Raw genomic sequence first — 20,186 nt, 5'->3', positions numbered from 1 at the left:
GCTACAAAAAAGACGAATGAATAAATGAATGAATCATTCGAGAGAGCTTTGGTCCTTGATGTGCTGCTGTATAATGTTCCTTTGAATTAGGCATGTGAGGGACAATGTAAGAAATACCCTGTGACCCACCGCAACCCTGACCAGGTTTACAGTCACTGTCGAGTCAGTATTTTGATCTTAATGGGTTAAGTTCTGTACGGCATTCCTGCAGTCGCTGGTGACTTTTATTTTGAATTCTGCCGCCATGTTGTAGCTGTCGCTGTTTGGCTAAGCATGTTGTGTCAGTAGTACTTCAGTCCTCTGAGAGTATACAATACTCAGTATTCCAGTAAAATACAGTAATGTGTGTGTGAGTAACATTCTGAGTACAGTAAGAGTCTGCACTACTCATTCAGGTAAATTATTATAACAATATTCAATCTGTATATTTTACAGTCCTGTTCTGTGCTACATTCAAGGTTATAGCAGAGTCTGTACTGAACTGTTCATCAGGATGTATTTGGTTTATGTGCGTTACGTTTTAGGATCATGTCTTGGTTTGGGAGGATGTTAAACACCGGTGTGTCTGTGTGGAGCTACTCAGTACACCTCTGTACCAAACACCTTCATACAGGTGAGTTCATCAGCACCTAAACCAATAGTTTCCTTGCTGAAGAGTAACTAGGGTAACAATGTTCCGTACGTTTAAGCTATGAAGATTTTTCTGATGCAGCAGCAGGACTGATGGTCTCATTTTCCAGAGTAGAGCATTATCTTTATTTTAAACCCTGGTTTGATCCATTTTGATCAGTTAAATCTGAAGTAAATGCCAGTTGTTACGGTCTGACTAGATGTTTGGAATACTGGTAGTGTTAACAGTAATCCATACAGCTCCTGTACATTGACACTGGGTGGTGGTTGTGCTGCAATCAGCAAAACAGAATATAAACTGATTTTTAAACAAAATTACGTTTTACATCTCAGAATTTGGCAAAAAATCAGGAAGAGCTGAAGATGCTTAGTTAAATAGGTTAAAACAGAGTGGAAAGACAGGATTTCAGCTCATTTTAAAAATGTCCTGAAAAAAACCCCATTACCTTTACCACTGGGCAGCACGGTGGATAAGTGGGTAGCACTGTCGCCTCACGGCAAGAAGGTCCTGGGTTCGATCCCCAGGTGGAGCGTTCCGGGTCCTTTCTGTGTGGAGTTTGCATGTTCTCCCTGTGTCTGTGTGGGTTTACTCCGGGTGCTCTGGTTTCCTCCCACAGTCCAAAGACATGCATGTGAGGTGAATTGGAGACACTAAATTGTCCATGACTGTGTTCGATATAACCTTGTGAACTGATGAATCTTGTGTAATGAGTAACTACCGTTTCTGTCATGAATGTAACCAAACTGTAAAATATGACGTTAAATTCCTAATAAACAACCAAATAACCATTACCACTTATGGAGACGCTGTGAAAGTGATGGTCAGTTTTCGCCTACTTTGATCAATAAGCAGCAAATGATCCTGCAGTCTGAAAACACCACACAGACTGAACCTCAGCAGAACAAGAATAAAGGAGCTGAAAAATATCTTCATATGTAACTAGTTATCTCTTCAAACTAAAATCCAGAATTGTCCAGACGATATTGTCTGTGATTCTTTATGGATGTGCAGAAAGGACAAAAAATTGAATAGTAAAAAGCATATTTGGACTTCAGTGCTGCTGAAGACTTCTGAGGGTAACTTGGATAGCAAAGAAGACAAATGGATCCTTGACCAGATCAAACCCGAACTACCAAATTCACTCTCTTTTATTTTGGAAACATAATGAGAAGAACTGAAATTCCAAACTATGTGCTTTTGATCACTGCACAAACGTCCCAGTCGTACATTAACCTTGTTACAACTATTTTGGAATATCCTGCAGCCATCACATTAGGAATTACTTTATAATAATTCATAATAGGTTGAATTGTTTTTAAAAATAGTTAAAATTGAACTTGATGTTTTGTATTGCATGAACTACAGAAAGCTGGAGTCTCACCATCAGTACAATAGAAATGAAAGGTCTGGTTAATCAGATTGTAAAAAAAAATTGTGAGCCACTGCTCTTGTGTATAAATCTCGTGTATATATATATATATTATATATATATATATATATTTTTTTTAGGTGTGTGCTCTCGTGTTCGTATGCATGCCATCCCTCCATTGAAGCAGGTGGACCGATGGACGGAAAAAAGGAGCATGTTTGGAGTCTATGACAACATTGGAATACTGGGTGAGTTCTTGTATAACTATTGGTTGCATGACACCCTCACTGCCCTCACCCTCATACCCTTGCTTACCCACCTTAGATTTAAAAGATTTGGGGCTCTGTGGTGATGGACCAATTGTGGAGCACTCTGTTCTTTTTTAAATGACACATATGGAGTTGGGAGAGATATCCCTAGAAGCTCAGTAGTTAAGATACTGGACTAGTAATCAGAAGGTTGCTGTTTCAAGCCCCACCACTGTCAGGTTACAACTGCTGGGCCCTCGAGTATACTGTCCCAATTGGATATGTCACCTTGGATTTAGGCATCTGCTTTATGCTGTATGTGTTCAGTGTTAAACCTTATCTAACGGCAGATATTTATGAATGTCTTCACTACACTCCGAACTGTAAAAAAATATATATATACAGTGTATCACAAAAGTGAGTACACCCCTCACATTTCTGCAGATATTTAAGTATATCTTTTCATGGGACAACACTGACAAAATGACACTTTGACACAATGAAAAGTAGTCTGTGTGCAGCTTATATAACAGTGTAAATTTATTCTTCCCTCAAAATAACTCAATATACAGCCATTAATGTCTAAACCACCGGCAACAAAAGTGAGTACACCCCTTAGTGAAAGTTCCTGAAGTGTCAATATTTTGTGTGGCCACCATTATTTCCCAGAACTGCCTTAACTCTCCTGGGCATGGAGTTTACCAGAGCTTCACAGGTTGCCACTGGAATGCTTTTCCACTCCTCCATGACGACATCACGGAGCTGGCGGATATTCGAGACTTTGCGCTCCTCCACCTTCCGCTTGAGGATGCCCCAAAGATGTTCCATTGGGTTTAGGTCTGGAGACATGCTTGGCAAGTCCATCACCTTTACCCTCAGCCTCTTCAATAAAGCAGTGGTCGTCTTAGAGGTGTGTTTGGGGTCATTATCATGCTGGAACACTGCCCTGCGACCCAGTTTCCGGAGGGAGGGGATCATGCTCTGCTTCAGTATTTCACAGTACATATTGGAGTTCATGTGTCCCTCAATGAAATGTAACTCCCCAACACCTGCTGCACTCATGCAGCCCCAGACCATGGCATTCCCACCACCATGCTTGACTGTAGGCATGACACACTTATCTTTGTACTCCTCACTTGATTGCCGCCACACATGCTTGAGACCATCTGAACCAAACAAATTAATCTTGGTCTCATCAGACCATAGGACATGGTTCCAGTAATCCATGTCCTTTGTTGACATGTCTTCAGCAAACTGTTTGCGGGCTTTCTTGTGTAGAGACTTCAGAAGAGGCTTCCTTCTGGGGTGACAGCCATGCAGACCAATTTGATGTAGTGTGCGGCGTATGGTCTGAGCACTGACAGGCTGACCCCCCACCTTTTCAATCTCTGCAGCAATGCTGACAGCACTCCTGCGCCTATCTTTCAAAGACAGCAGTTGGATGTGACGCTGAGCACGTGCACTCAGCTTCTTTGGACGACCAACGCGAGGTCTGTTCTGAGTGGACCCTGCTCTTTTAAAACGCTGGATGATCTTGGCCACTGTGCTGCAGCTCAGTTTCAGGGTGTTGGCAATCTTCTTGTAGCCTTGGCCATCTTCATGTAGCGCAAAAATTCGTCTTTTAAGATCCTCAGAGAGTTCTTTGCCATGAGGTGCCATGTTGGAACTTTCAGTGACCAGTATGAGAGAGTGTGAGAGCTGTACTACTAAATTGAACACACCTGCTCCCTATGCACACCTGAGACCTAGTAACACTAACAAATCACATGACATTTTGGAGGGAAAATGACAAGCAGTGCTCAATTTGGACATTTAGGAGTGTAGTCTCTTAGGGGTGTACTCACTTTTGTTGCCGGTGGTTTAGACATTAATGGCTGTATATTGAGTTATTTTGAGGGAAGAATAAATTTACACTGTTATATAAGCTGCACACAGACTACTTTTCATTGTGTCAAAGTGTCATTTTGTCAGTGTTGTCCCATGAAAAGATATACTTAAATATCTGCAGAAATGTGAGGGGTGTACTCACTTTTGTGATACACTGTATGTGATTTATAATGTCAATTACTGTAGGTGCTTGGGTGGGAGAGCAGTAAATTACGCTAACTGGCTACTGCTGGGATCCAGGGTTTAAATCCAAGTGTATCAGCTATTGGCCGGTCAGGCCGAAGACATTGCTGGCTTTATCTGAGAGAGGGTGGCTGAGGCACCGCAATGGATTGTCGTACTGTCTGGGTTGTGTTACTGCATTGTGCCCTGTGGTTCCTGGGATCACAGTGGGTCCCCTGACCAGTATAAACCAGTGGTAAAACATTAAAATGAAATTTTAGGGAAAGTTTAGGGAAGGCCCTTTTATGTTTCGGCCTGACTGTGCTCCCTTGTACAAAGTAACTTCTATAAAGACATGGTTTGATGACTTTTATTACTTTAGTAAGTAAAAAAAATTAAAACATTTCTTCTTTTATGATGTAGGTGATTTTAAAGCGCACCCTAAGAACCTGATCAAAGGGCCGGTGTGGCTGCAAGGTTTCCGTGGAAACGAGTACCAGCGGTTGACGAGAAAGAAGAAGATGGTTGGAGATCGGATGATGACAGATGATAAACTGGTGCTGGAGAAGAGACTGCGCTTCCTGTACAGACGCTTCAACCGTTACGGAAAACACCGATAATCAAAAGACTGATCATTTATTTCAATCTGATTTATTAAAATGCGCCGTTCGCTTCTCTGTCATTTAATACAACACAATAAACCAGACTGCATGAGTGGAAAAGAGTTTTGAATAATAAATAGTTTTACAATCAACATTCCTGTGGCTGCTGCTTCTCATCTCACTGCGTGAAGTGAAGAATAATGTAGCTCACAAGTAACCGGTTCAGCATCAGAAGTACAAACAAATTCATACAACTCAAACCACACAATCATTTAGTTTTATCATTTAGTTACAACAGTATCAGCATGTGTGATTAATACACATCAAGATGTACACTATATGGTCAAAAGTATCTAGACACATTTCACACATTTCAGAAACATGGATATTAATAGGAAGTTGTCTCCACTTTTCTGAAAAGCCTTCCACAAGATTTCCTACTGTATCTGTAGGAATTTGTGCCTATTCAGTCAATCAATCAGTCAGTTTAGGTCAAGTACTGATTGGTGAGGCTTAGGTACTGAGAACCAAATAAACCATGAGCTTTCCTGGAGCTGCTCATGTTTTCCCTCAATTTGGAGCTTGAACACACAGGTGGGGGGTCCCTACTGTTGCGGTTACTAGGAGACAGCTTTCTTTTTTTTTTTTTCCACAGAGTAACTTCATACAGCAAACACATCGCTTCTGTCGATTACATCAGTGAACTGAATATTCCTAATCTAACACCTTCAGCTCAGTGTGAGAGGGAGTTCGGACTCTGGAATGGTGGGAACGGTGTCTCGGTCATCGCACACAGATCAGATTCAACCTGAAATAAAGAATAAACAAATTACAAAAAGACGTCGGCGTTGAATCCTAACAGAACGGGTGAACAGGTGTGATCTAATGTGGTTTTATATTACCCCATCCTAAATTTTTTGGAACCTGTTGCAGGTATCAATTTTGGAATTGGTGTATATTTCCAAAAGACGTCCAGTTGTCTTTGTGGTGGTTTTTAATGTGTTATTGTGTGTTTTTTAACCAGGCGTGCTGGAGATCTCTTGTGTATTTTAGTCTCATTAAATGTCACCCCAAATTTAATGATCTTTAAAATTTACACTAGAATTAAACGTAACAGCCAAATGAAAAAGAGAAACTGAACATTCTTGTACCTGAGCATCTCTCTCTTTCTCCTTTGGAACCCTGTGCCTCTTTTTCTTCACCACACATCCTGATTGGTTGGTAGCGGAGGGAGAGGAGCCGTCATCATCTCCACCAGGTGCATTGTCTAAATGGACTCCGCCTTCATCCTGAAAAAACAAAAGACAAATATGTACACTAAAAATATACATTAATGATTATATACAACTTTGGCAAATGTTTGTACATACTTGTCAGGTTTAATATTTTCTAAGTGAACGTGTCCTTTACAGGAAACTTCTACATAATTAGAATGCACAATTACTGTTTGTTTGCTGAATTAATCATAAAAAATATATATTAAAATGACCTTTCTCAGACTGCTGCCACATATTCTGAGGCATATAATTTATTTTACATAACTGATTTTAAACATCTGATAGTAATGAGTGTGTACAAAATATATAAACTCAATAATTAGAAGGGGTGTCCAAATAGTGTATATGTTTAAATTATTTAATTTTGTTAGATGTTTTGGATCGCAAGGTTTTGAAGCTACATAATCAAGAATGATTAATATTAGATATATCACCTCCAGTGGTATTGTGAGTGCAGCTATCCTGTAATCATCTCCGTACGTGTCCAGAGTCTTCATCAGGAACCTTACATACACAAACAAGTACACAAAAGACGTTTAACCCAGCATGACAGTTAACAGTAGATCCTGGTACCAGTAGTTTTTGGTATTTAACCTCAAACTTAAGTCTCCCCTCTAAGTTTTGGAGTTTTGGACGTGAAGCTCTGATAAGTCATTTCACAATACAAACTTCCAATTTCACAAAATTCTCCAGAGAATGCAGCACAATTTAGTGTTTAAATTAGTACTTCTGAAGTGTCCATGTCCTACATGTTAATCTATAAAGGGGCAGAACTTTACATTTATACAAAGTTGATCCATTTATAACAATATTACTCATGTATTCAGTAAATGTAGACACAGGTCACAATCATTCACAATATGTCTAATATGCTAATATGTCTACCACCACTGACAGACTGAGCTCTAGAGTTTGTCTGTGGTGCTATCGATCTGGCCCAAACTTATAAAGGTCTTAACAGTATGCTGCTGCTTTCACCTATTCAGTCACAGACAAATACAAGCTGCGTATAATATTAAAATCACAACCCATGAAGTCCACGTCCCCTACTTGTGATTTTTTTATCTCACTTACCGTCTCTCTTTCTTCATTCGCCGAGTTAATCTCTGGATGTGGTGAAGACGAGCCAGGATCTTTTCATTCACCTAAGATAAGAGACATCAAACATTCAGTTTCACATGAACATAAATTTACTAAAAACTCTGGCTGAAAAAAGAGTCACATATGGATTTAAATGAGCAAAAAATTTGTTTGATTGCAGCGTTAAAGTTGGAAGATGAATCCTGAGCTTAGTCGAATCATAAAAATCATAAAAAATGGACAGTTGAACTTTTTCACGTTTACAATGTCACGAAAACCCAAAGGATCGAGAATAAACAGCTCTGTGGCCAGTGGAAAAGTTTCAGACAGAGTTTCTGACCTGTTCGATTTCTTTAACCCTCTTGTGGAGAGCGTGGTATTTCTTCTTATCCATCTCTCTGATTTCCTTCTGTTCCACCTGTGCTGATCCACCACTCTGCAGGATCTCTGTTCCTCCTGAAGTTAACTCCACACCCGCCGCCTCCAGTTCTGCCTCCAGAATGTGTCCACCGAACAAAGGAGGCAGCGCCAGGTCTGAGAAATCCTCCATCATCTGTGCAGAAACACCAGGATAAAAAGAGAAATAATAAATACATTGTATGAAGTTTAAGGACAGATTTGAGATTGTAGTGAGTCTGTGGAAATCTGTGTCCATTTAGTAAAAAGAGCATTTGTGAGATCAGGCACTAACTGTGGACAAGACTCAGACCACATAGTATTTACAGCACAGTGTGCTTATTTTAGTTACCATAACTAGTGCTAGGACACAGTAGTTCAACCCTGCTCTGTGTTTAGCCTGAAATAACCAGTATTGTTTGTTTGTTTATTAGGATTGTAACGTCATGGTTTACACTTTGGTTACATTCATGACAGAAATGGTAGTTACTCATTACACAAGATTCCTCAGTTCACAAGGTTATATCAAACACAGTCATGGACAATTTTGTATCTCCAATTCACCTCACTTGCACGTCTTTGGACTGTGGAAGGAAACCAGAGCACTTGGAGGAAACCCATGCAGACACGGGAAGAGCATGCAAACTCCACACAGAAAGGACCCGGACCGCCCCACCTGGGGATCGAACCCAGGAAATAACCAGTACAATACACTCCTGTACGTATAATTGTGGTACAATATTACATGCTTCCTGTCATTTTTTTTATGGCACACACAGTTTTTTTTAACAAATGTATCAATATTTTCGTTGCAGCATTGTGATCATCATCATTGCACTTCGTTATAAGCAAAGTTTGTTTGTTTTACACTTTGGTTACATTCATGACAGAAAATAAAGCAATAAGCCACTCGAGACCGTGCATTACTGTGATTTTAGCACGAGGATGACGTTTTTGGCACGACGCGAAGCGGAGTGCCTAAAACTTCTTTCCCCGTGCTAAAATCATAACAGTAATGCACGGTCTCGAGTGGCTTATTGCTTTTATAAAACGGCGGTCAACATAAAATATAATAAATACAACAATGTTCAATTCATAAATGTATTTATTGTGTATAAACTTACAATAAAGCATTCTTCCGCGACGCAAAATAGTTCGATTAACAGTGTTGCTAGTCAACATGAGGGCGAAAATAACATTAATTTTTTCTATTCAGTGGCGTATTAATATGGAATGATGTGAGGCGGTCATAGGTGTGCGTTTATCGGGGATTTTACAACGGCTTCGAACGCGGCTCAGATTTTAGGACCGGTGTTACGGAGAATTCAGTTCCCCCTGTTTCCCCTTTAACGCGCATGTGCAAAAATCATGACGTTTTTTTCAGTCGCTTCGTTGAGCGTCGGTTTATTTGGAATATGTATTTATAGCGGTATGTTCTTTTCACATTTCATGTTGTATGTTAGGTAGTTTGTGATTAAATAGATACTTTAAAGTACTGAGTGAACTACTGTCAGAGGTTTTATTGCTCCACCGCAAGTCAGAGGTTTTCACACTGCTGTCTTCAGCCTTGCTGTCAATCAACTAGAATTAACGTGTCAGATTTATTTGTAAATAAATCCTAATACAGGACATGCTCTTATTCACACACTAGTTTAAGGTTATTCATCTCAGCTGCACTACCATTTACTTTCAATAATAGTTTCATTCATGGTGATCTCTCTCGTTCATTTAAACTTCACAAACTGCATCCATGTGATTTTAAAATTAACAAACAGTATGTAGAACAAGTTTAACCTATAGATCAGTCCATTATACTAACAACACAGGGGGGAACACATTTACCTGGAGACCTGGGGAATATGGTTCCCCACATGTATATCACTGTGTGTGTAATTATAAAACACTACAGTGATGCTGGTGATGTTAACTGTTGTTATTATGTAGAACAAGTTTAACCTATAGATCAATCCATTACACTAACAACACAGGGGGGAACACATTTACCTGGAGACCTGGGGAATATGGTTCCCCACATGTATATCACTGTGTGTGTAATTATAAAACACTACAGTGATGCTGGTGATGTTAACTGTTGTTATTATGTAGAACAAGTTTAACCTATAGATCAATCCATTACACTAACAACACAGGGGGGAACACATTTACCTGGAGAATATGGTTCCCCACATGTATATCACTGTGTGTGTAATTATAAAACACTACAGTGATGCTGGTGATGTATTTAACTGTTGTTATTATGTAGAACAAGTTTAACCCATAGACCAGTCCATTATACTAACAACACAGGGGGGAACACATTTACCTGGAGAATATGGTTCCCCACATGTATATCACTGTGTGTGTAATTATAAAACACTACAGTGATGCTGGTGATGTATTTAACTGTTGTTATTATGTAGAACAAGTTTAACCTATAGACCAGTCCATTATACTAACAACACAGGGGGGAACACATTTACCTGGAGAATATGGTTCCCCACATGTATATCACTGTGTGTGTAATTATAAAACACTACAGTGATGCTGGTGATGTATTTAACTGTTGTTATTATGTAGAACAAGTTTAACCTATAGATCAGTCCATTATACTAACAACACAGGGGGGAACACATTTACCTGGAGACCTGGAAAAAATGGTTCCCCACATGTATATCACTGTGTGTGTAATTATAAAACACTACAGTGATGCTGGTGATGTATTTAACTGTTGTTATTATGTAGAACAAGTTTAACCTATAGATCAGTCCATTATACTAACAACACAGGGGGGAACAGATTTACCTGGAGACCTGGGGAATATGGTTCCCCACATGTATATCACTGTGTGTGTAATTATAAAACACTACAGTGATGCTGGTGATGTATTTAACTGTTGTTATTATGTAGAACAAGTTTAACCTATAGACCAGTCCATTATACTAACAACACAGGGGGGAACAGATTTACCTGGAGACCTGGGGAATATGGTTCCCCACATGTATATCACTGTGTGTGTAATTATAAAACACTACAGTGATGCTGGTGATGTATTTAACTGTTGTTATTATGTAGAACAAGTTTAACCTATAGATCAGTCCATTACACTAACAACACAGGGGGGAACACATTTACCTGAAGACCTGGAGAATATGGTTCCCCACATGTATATCACTGTGATGATTCTTTTTTTTTTTAATGCAAACTACAGGCACACACACATTTTAAGAACAAAATATCTGTATTAGAAATTAGTGTTAAACTAAATTATGCATATATTACAATTATGCAAATATATAATAAAGAAATCCACCTCAATGCAAATTAAAACTTAAATACATATTTATAGCTTAATAGAAATATATATATTTTTAAACGAAATAAAATAAAATCTGGGATGGTGCCCTGGGATTGACTAGCATCACATCCATAGTGCACTCCTGCCGTACGTCCAGTTTCCCCAGGAACAGTTCTGGATCCTCCACGGCCATGACCAGGATAAAGCAGTTACTAAACAGAAATGAATGATTAATTTACTATCTACTTTATAAATAAACTAAAAGAGCAACATAAAATAAAATACAGCAACAAGCAAACTTTTTAGAAATAACATCCCAGTTAACCTTGGTCTAATCTTCAGTACATGCCGGACAATGAAGGTCTTCCTCTACTGGTGGGTTGCCAACACATGACTGGTGGTACCAAAGAAATAGTAATAATGCCTTAATTTTATTGGCTTTTTCATTGCACCATGCTATTATATATGTATGTCCTTGACTTTCCCTCTGGGATTAATAAAGTGATCTATCTATTATAGCCTGTGATGGATGTGACAGATGGTACCACCAGTCATGTGTTGGCAACCCACCAGTAGAGGAAGACCTTCATTGTCTGGCATGTACTGAAGATTAGACCAAGGTTAACTGGGATGTTATTTCTAAAAAGTTTGCTTGTTGCTGTATTTTATTTTATGTTGCTCTTTTAGTTTATTTATAAAGTAGATAGTAAATTAATCATTCATTTCTGTTTAGTAACTGCTTTATCCTGGTCATGGCCGTGGAGGATCCAGAACTGTTCCTGGGGAAACTGGACGTACGGCAGGAGTGCACTATGGATGTGATGCTAGTCAATCCCAGGGCACCATCCCAGATTTTATTTTATTTCGTTTAAAAATATATATATTTCTATTAAGCTATAAATATGTATTTAAGTTTTAATTTGCATTGAGGTGGATTTCTTTATTATATATTTGCATAATTGTAATATATGCATAATTTAGTTTAACACTAATTTCTAATACAGATATTTTGTTCTTAAAATGTGTGTGTGCCTGTAGTTTGCATTAAAAAAAAAAAGAATCATCACAGTGATATACATGTGGGGAACCATATTCTCCAGGTCTTCAGGTAAATGTGTTCCCCCCTGTGTTGTTAGTGTAATGGACTGATCTATAGGTTAAACTTGTTCTACATAATAACAACAGTTAAATACATCACCAGCATCACTGTAGTGTTTTATAATTACACACACAGTGATATACATGTGGGGAACCATATTCCCCAGGTCTCCAGGTAAATGTGTTCCCCCCTGTGTTGTTAGTGTAATGGATTGATCTATAGGTTAAACTTGTTCTACATAATAACAACAGTTAACATCACCAGCATCACTGTAGTGTTTTATAATTACACACACAGTGATATACATGTGGGGAACCATTTTTTCCAGGTCTCCAGGTAAATGTGTTCCCCCCTGTGTTGTTAGTATAATGGACTGATCTATAGGTTAAACTTGTTCTACATAATAACAACAGTTAAATACATCACCAGCATCACTGTAGTGTTTTATAATTACACACACAGTGATATACAGTGTATCACAAAAGTGAGTACACCCCTCACATTTCTGCAAATATTTCATTATATCTTTTCATGGGACAACACTATAGACATGAAACTTGGATATAACTTAGAGTAGTCAGTGTACAACTTGTATAGCAGTGTAGATTTACTGTCTTCTGAAAATAACTCAACACACAGCCATTAATGTCTAAATAGCTGGCAACATAAGTGAGTACACCCCACAGTGAACATGTCCAAATTGTGCCCAAATGTGTCGTTGTCCCTCCCTGGTGTCATGTGTCAAGGTCCCAGGTGTAAATGGGGAGCAGGGCTGTTAAATTTGGTGTTTTGGGTACAATTCTCTCATACTGGCCACTGGATATTCAACATGGCACCTCATGGCAAAGAACTCTCTGAGGATGTGAGAAATAGAATTGTTGCTCTCCACAAAGATGGCCTGGGCTATAAGAAGATTGCTAACACCCTGAAACTGAGCTACAGCATGGTGGCCAAGGTCATACAGCGGTTTTCCAGGACAGGTTCCACTCGGAACAGGCTTCGCCAGGGTCGACCAAAGAAGTTGAGTCCACGTGTTCGGCGTCATATCCAGAGGTTGGCTTTAAAAGATAGACACATGAGTGCTGCCAGCATTGCTGCAGAGGTTGAAGACGTGGGAGGTCAGCCTGTCAGTGCTCAGACCATACGCCGCACACTGCATCAACTCGGTCTGCATGGTCGTCATCCCAGAAGGAAGCTGACGCACAAGAAAGCCCGCAAACAGTTTGCTGAAGACAAGCAGTCCAAGAACATGGATTACTGGAATGCCCTGTGGTCTGACGAGACCAAGATAAACTTGTTTGGCTCAGATGGTGTCCAGCATGTGTGGCGGCGCCCTGGTGAGAAGTACCAACACAACTGTATCTTGCCTACAGTCAAGCATGGTGGTGGTAGCATCATGGTCTTGGGCTGCATGAGTGTTGCTGGCACTGGGGAGCTGCAGTTCATTGAGGGAAACATGAATTCCAACATGTACTGTGACATTCTGAAACAGAGCATGATCCCCTCCCTTCGAAAACTGGGCCTCATGGCAGTTTTCCAACAGGATAACGACCCCAAACACAACCTCCAAGATGACAACTGCCTTGCTGAGGAAGCTGAAGGTAAAGGTGATGGACTAAACCCAATTGAGCACCTGTGGCGCATCCTCAAGTGGAAGGTGGAGGAGTTCAAGGTGTCTAACATCCACCAGCTCTGTGATGTTATCATGGAGGAGTGGAAGAGGATTCCAGTAGCAACCTGTGCAGCTCTGGTGAATTCCATGCCCAGGAGGGTTAAGGCAGTGCTGGATAATAATGGTGGTCACACAAAATATTGACACTTTGGGCACAATTTGGACATGTTCACTGTGGGGTGTACTCACTTATGTTGCCAGCTATTTAGACATTAATGGCTGTGTGTTGAGTTATTTTCAGAAGACAGTAAATCTACACTGCTATACAAGCTGTACACTGACTACTCTAAGTTATATCCAAGTTTCATGTCTATAGTGTTGTCCCATGAAAAGATATAATAAAATATTTGCAGAAATGTGAGGGGTGTACTCACTTTTGTGATACACTGTACATGTGGGGAACCATTTTTTCCAGGTCTCCAGGTAAATGTGTTCCCCCCTGTGTTGTTAGTATAATGGACTGATCTATAGGTTAAACTTGTTCTACATAATAACAACAGTTAAATACATCACCAGCATCACTGTAGTGTTTTATAATTACACACACAGTGATATACATGTGGGGAACCATTTTTTCCAGGTCTCCAGGTAAATGTGTTCCCCCCTGTGTTGTTAGTATAATGGACTGATCTATAGGTTAAACTTGTTCTACATAATAACAACAGTTAAATACATCACCAGCATCACTGTAGTGTTTTATAATTACACACACAGTGATATACATGTGGGGAACCATTTTTTCCAGGTCTCCAGGTAAATGTGTTCCCCCCTGTGTTGTTAGTATAATGGACTGATCTATAGGTTAAACTTGTTCTACATAATAACAACAGTTAAATACATCACCAGCATCACTGTAGTGTTTTATAATTACACACACAGTGATATACATGTGGGGAACCATTTTTTCCAGGTCTCCAGGTAAATGTGTTCCCCCCTGTGTTTTTAGTATAATGGACTGATCTATAGGTTAAACTTGTTCTACATAATAACAACAGTTAAATACATCACCAGCATCACTGTAGTGTTTTATAATTACACACACAGTGATATACATGTGGGGAACCATTTTTTCCAGGTCTCCAGGTAAATGTGTTCCCCCCTGTGTTGTTAGTATAATGGACTGATCTATAGGTTAAACTTGTTCTACATAATAACAACAGTTAAATACATCACCAGCATCACTGTAGTGTTTTATAATTACACACACAGTGATATACATGTGGGGAACCATTTTTTCCAGGTCTCCAGGTAAATGTGTTCCCCCCTGTGTTTTTAGTATAATGGACTGATCTATAGGTTAAACTTGTTCTACATAATAACAACAGTTAAATACATCACCAGCATCACTGTAGTGTTTTATAATTACACACACAGTGATATACATGTGGGGAACCATTTTTTCCAGGTCTCCAGGTAAATGTGTTCCCCCCTGTGTTGTTAGTATAATGGACTGATCTATAGGTTAAACTTGTTCTACATAATAACAACAGTTAAATACATCACCAGCATCACTGTAGTGTTTTATAATTACACACACAGTGATATACATGTGGGGAACCATATTCCCCAGGTCTCCAGGTAAATGTGTTCCCCCCTGTGTTGTTAGTGTAATGGACTGATCTATAGGTTAAACTTGTTCTACATAATAACAACAGTTAAATACATCACCAGCATCACTGTAGTGTTTTATAATTACACACACAGTGATATACATGTGGGGAACCATATTCCCCAGGTCTCCAGGTAAATGTGTTCCCCCCTGTGTTGTTAGTATAATGGACTGATCTATAGGTTAAACTTGTTCTACATACTGTTTGTTAATTTTAAAATCACATGGATGCAGTTTGTGAAGTTTAAATGAACGAGAGATCACCATGAATGAAACTATTATTGAAAGTAAATGGTAGTGCAGCTGAGATGAATAACCTTAAACTAGTGTGTGAATAAGAGCATGTCCTGTATTAGGATTTATTTACAAATAAATCTGACACGTTAATTCTAGTTGATTGACAGCAAGGCTGAAGACAGCAGTGTGAAAACCTCTGACTTGCGGTGGAGCAATAAAACCTCTGACAGTAGTTCACTCAGTACTTTAAAGTATGTATTTAATCACAAACTACCTAACATACAACATGAAATGTGAAAAGAACATACCGCTATAAATACATATTCCAAATAAACCGACGCTCAACGAAGCGACTGAAAAAAACGTCATGATTTTTGCACATGCGCGTTAAAGGGGAAACTGAATTCTCCGTAACACCGGAACTATCCGTTTTATAAACGGTAATTACACACAAGTTTATTACACAAGGTTATATCGAACACAGTCATGGACAATTTAGTATCTTCAATTCACCTCACATGCGGACAAAGGGAGAACAACATGCAAACTCCACACAGAAAGGACCCGGATCGCCCCACCTGGGTATCGAACCCAGGACCTTCTTGCTGTGAGGTGACAGTGCTACCCACTAAGCCACCGTGCTGCCCCTATATGCAAAGTAGAGTAAATTAGTGCTTTACACCACTCCAACTAAAACGGTGGCAATGTATAACAGTCATTAATGAAAGTCAGTGAGCTCTTCAGGACTGTATATTAGACTAAGGTGTTTTTAAAGACTTTATTGTTTATTTTATGCTCCTGTTAGCAATAAATGTGGCTGAAATATGTCAACACGTTAATTACAAGATGTGTCTACATACTTCTGGTCATGCAATGTTCGTGTAGAATGAAGGTAATCGCCACTACCTTAAGCTATCCTGTAGTTTATATACAGAACCAATTCAAAAAATTAACTCACTGTAGATCTCAGTGCACACGGGAGAAACAAACACAATTCTGAAGCTTCTTCAATCCGTCCGTATTAATAATAATGATGATGAAATATTAATACACATTTTCTACATGAGGTTTTTGTTCCTGTTTCAAACTCACAGCAGCTTCCACAACACCGAGGCGCACTGAGATCACGTCATTATGGGAGACACATAAGACTTCACTTCCCATGATGCAGCGCGATTAAATTAAAAACCTCTAGCGCTCAAGCATGATAATAGCCTCTAATTTGGACTTTATCGTATAAATTTGTAATTAATAATAAAATAAGAGATGTAGTCTTTAAAATACTTCATAAACACTACCCAGTCAATGCTAGATTGAGTAGATTTATTAACATTTCTGATAGGTGTATCTTCTGTAAATGCTTTGGGGAATCCAATAATCATTTATTTTTTGAATGTGTCTATACATTTTCCTTTTGGGTAGATGTGTTTTGGGAAAAAAAATTGGCAAAGATATTCCTACTAAAAGTCAATATATTTTTTATATATTTGATAACCCTAATTTTCGGCCGATTGAGTCTTATATAATTAAATTAATAATAATATTAGCTAAATATTATATTCATAAAGTTAAAAATGCTATTATTTATTTTATAAATTCAGATTTGAAAATATATATTTACAAACAATTAATTCTTTGAGCCCCTCATTAAATAAGAAATTATGTAAATTGGTAACTGTTTTAAAACACTTTAAATTTATATAAAAATAGTATTTTCTAATGAGATTTCCATTTATTTACTTATTTATCTTTTATTGACTTTCATTTTATATAATATACTTTTGGTAAAATATTTATTTTAGATGATTGTAATTCCTCTGGCTTTGTTTTTTCTTTTATGTTTATATTTTTTATTTCTCTGCTGTTGTTCAACATACTTTATCTGTTGTTAAAATTAGTGCGAGGTCATATTATTTTTGATAATGTGTTCATATATACTATATGTATGTTTATGTAATATTGTTGATTTAAAAATAAAGAATAAAATAATATGATATGTATTGTTTCTGAACAAATGTCATGCTCTCCTATTTTGAAGTCAGAAAAAAAACATGAATTGTAAATTTCTATCCTGTAAGATTCACTTAAATACTTAACGAAATATTAAAATAAAGAAGTTCGATGCCTTGTAACAACACCAGAATACTTTTTTAGGCCATATAAACAATTTTTGAAAGGTCTGGAAAGAATCAAGTACAAAAGGATCTCAATAGAACATTTGGTGCTCTAAAACATAATTGTATTTATATTTAATTACTACTATTTATTATTATTTTATTTATTTTAGAGGGTAAACGTTTTGCATTCCTTATTTGTTTTCTTATGCATACCCCACTTGTCCGGTGTAATAAAATAAAAAATATATGTTACAGCCAATCAGGAGCGAAAGCCAGACAGTCATTTTTTAGAACTACAAATCCCAACAACCATCTCCGAATAGAACTACAGCGAGAAACATGGCGGCCAGTAAGTATTTATCGGCAAGCTAGCTACTAAAAATCACAATCTTTTTATAAATATGATCTCTGATCATTATATACTTTTGCTTTTAGTATTTTGGAATATATTCGAATATGATTGAATGGAAATGCACTGTTTCATGATTAATTTGAGTATTTTGAGTGACCTTGACACTAGCAGTCTAGTTACTAATGCTAACTGTTAGGCAGCAAAGCTAAGTAACATTATAGATTATTTATTTACATTTTGTCTTACTTTATTCATTAAAATCTTGAGCTTTAGTAAGTATTTTATAAATCATTGTTTAAGCCTGATGAAAGTTACCGTTAACTCAGGTGAGTCAGATGGAATAACCCATAGTAAGGTGGGACAGAGGTTAGATTGTGTCCCGCAGAGAAACAAGGGTTCTGGGTATCTGAGTAAAAACCTGTGCGTTTCCTTTTGGCTAGTCCGGTTTCCTCCCTCTTTTAATAAACATACATAAGGTGGATTGGCTGCTCTAAATGACCCTTATGTTTGAGTAAGTAAATGCGTGGGTTTTTGATGCCCTGTCCAGGATGTTTTCCAGTCTGACATCCAGTGTTTATGGGTAGGTGATTGTTTGAGTGAATGTGTGGGGGTGAGTTGCCTTGTGATGGATTGGTATTCTGTACAGGGTGTTTTTTCTTGTGCTCAGCATTTCTGGGTGGTTCTGAACCACCTCATTAGAAGAGTGGATGTTATAGTTGGAAATATTACATAGAGGCCACTCTGTCCTAATATAATTTGTATTTGAAATGGGTGTCCGTTGTCAGGTGTCCATTGTCAGGTGTCCAAATACTTTTGAACATGTACTGAATGTGTGTTTGCGTGTTCTATATATTTCTGTTATAGCAAAAGGATAGTTAAATCAAGCCGAAGTAAATTCTGTTCTCTGTATAAGCGTAGAATAATTTAATAGTAGAAAATGTGCACCCTGAACGTCTTTGATTAATATGATTGTATTTTTCTTTCCAGTTGGTCGATTTCTGAGGAACGCCTGGAATAAGGAGCCTGTGGTGACAGCAGCCTGCGGCCTCGGAATATTGGGTTAGTACACGGATGTCAGTTAGGCCTGAATGTTGGAGGGAACTGGTTCCTCTTTAAAAGAAGTCTGTTATAGTTACTTCAAGATATTACACTATTCACTCAGCTGACTGATCTGATGAAATATTGAAAATTATATTCAGTACTGTATCAGAACGTTTTACCTATTTAAATGCTGAATAGCTTCATTAAATTAATAATACAGCACTTAAACAGGTTTTATTGTATTCGTTTTTGTATATTTTTAGTTGGTGCATTTTGATGTTTTGTTGATTTCTGTGCAGCTCTCATCGTGCCCGGGGTGAGCCCATACACCAAATACTCCATAATGATGAACAGAGCCACACCATACAACTACCCTGGTAAATCAGAACCTCATTATTAATAATACACACTTTTAGTTTCTGTTTACTAACATACACAGCAACAGATCTGCTAATGCTGTGGCCCTGAAGGAATGCCACAGAAAAATTATGGCACACAAGTGCATCACGGCATGCAGAAAATTGGACCTAATGACGTATTATAATAGTTTAAATCTGCAGAGCTGATTTTTAAATTTAAGAGCTCGAGATGGGTAGCAATTTTTACCTATGCACTACCCGAGCACCCATGCAGTTCTACTTGTAAATGGAATAATGAATTACTGTTGGTTGGAAATATGCTAAGCTGAGCCTTGTCCTTCATTGTAGTAGAAATAGCAATGACGTCATGGTATCGGTGCTCTTTTAGGCCAGTATGATACCTGCTCGAGCAATTTTAGTAGAATTTATGGAGTTTTGTAACATTTTCTTCTCTGTAATCAGACCTATTATTTCATTTCAGTTCCAGTACGAGATAATGGAAACATGCCCGATGTACCTGCTCACCCATCTGACCCACAGGGCCCAAACCTGGAGTGGCTAAAGAAGCTGTGAAAGAAGTTTCCATGATTGTACAGATTTCTCCTTCTCTGTTTCTCACCCCAGGTCTCAATAAATGGTTTATTTAAAAATATTTCTCTGTGAGTGTCGTTCAGTTTTTGTTCCTCATGAGCTGAAAGAAAAATCATTTAAATATTTGAGTAAATTATTTTAACGGTATAGAAGGTTACAGAT

At 38.2% G+C, this 20,186-nt stretch overlaps 3 protein-coding genes and 1 long non-coding RNA gene across 4 annotated transcripts; 3 read left to right on the top strand and 1 right to left on the bottom strand.

Moving 5' to 3' along the window:
* The first annotated feature begins 263 nt into the window (after positions 1-263).
* Positions 264-5,051, top strand: mrpl51 (mitochondrial ribosomal protein L51). Its single transcript, XM_062992599.1, has 4 exons — positions 264-395; positions 525-613; positions 2,141-2,248; positions 4,721-5,051. Exons 2-4 carry the CDS (start codon positions 529-531, stop codon positions 4,915-4,917), a joined length of 390 nt encoding a protein of 129 aa, XP_062848669.1. The 5' UTR covers positions 264-395; positions 525-528; the 3' UTR covers positions 4,918-5,051.
* tfpt (TCF3 (E2A) fusion partner) lies at positions 4,933-16,655 on the bottom strand. Its single transcript, XM_062992598.1, has 6 exons — positions 16,523-16,655; positions 7,597-7,809; positions 7,251-7,321; positions 6,611-6,680; positions 6,051-6,188; positions 4,933-5,707 (listed from the first exon to the last, which is right to left on the bottom strand). The coding sequence occupies exons 2-6, from the start codon at positions 7,807-7,809 to the stop codon at positions 5,633-5,635; spliced, it is 567 nt and encodes a 188-aa protein (XP_062848668.1). The 5' UTR covers positions 16,523-16,655; the 3' UTR covers positions 4,933-5,632.
* LOC134310253 (uncharacterized) lies at positions 8,975-11,905 on the top strand. Its single transcript, XR_010011281.1, has 3 exons — positions 8,975-9,081; positions 11,467-11,567; positions 11,681-11,905. It is a non-coding gene; the product is annotated as an uncharacterized LOC134310253 (long non-coding RNA).
* A 1,286-nt stretch (positions 16,656-17,941) lies between the features above and the next one.
* Positions 17,942-20,085, top strand: ndufa3 (NADH:ubiquinone oxidoreductase subunit A3). The gene is made up of 4 exons (XM_062992600.1): positions 17,942-18,030; positions 19,021-19,092; positions 19,374-19,451; positions 19,915-20,085. The coding sequence occupies exons 1-4, from the start codon at positions 18,021-18,023 to the stop codon at positions 20,004-20,006; spliced, it is 252 nt and encodes an 83-aa protein (XP_062848670.1). The 5' UTR covers positions 17,942-18,020; the 3' UTR covers positions 20,007-20,085.
* The last annotated feature ends 101 nt before the right edge of the window (positions 20,086-20,186 follow it).

This window comes from Trichomycterus rosablanca, chromosome 3 (genome assembly GCF_030014385.1).
Source record: "Trichomycterus rosablanca isolate fTriRos1 chromosome 3, fTriRos1.hap1, whole genome shotgun sequence".
NCBI classification, from domain to species: Eukaryota; Metazoa; Chordata; class Actinopteri; order Siluriformes; family Trichomycteridae; genus Trichomycterus; species Trichomycterus rosablanca.
This window is presented reverse-complemented; position numbering and strand designations above follow the sequence as displayed.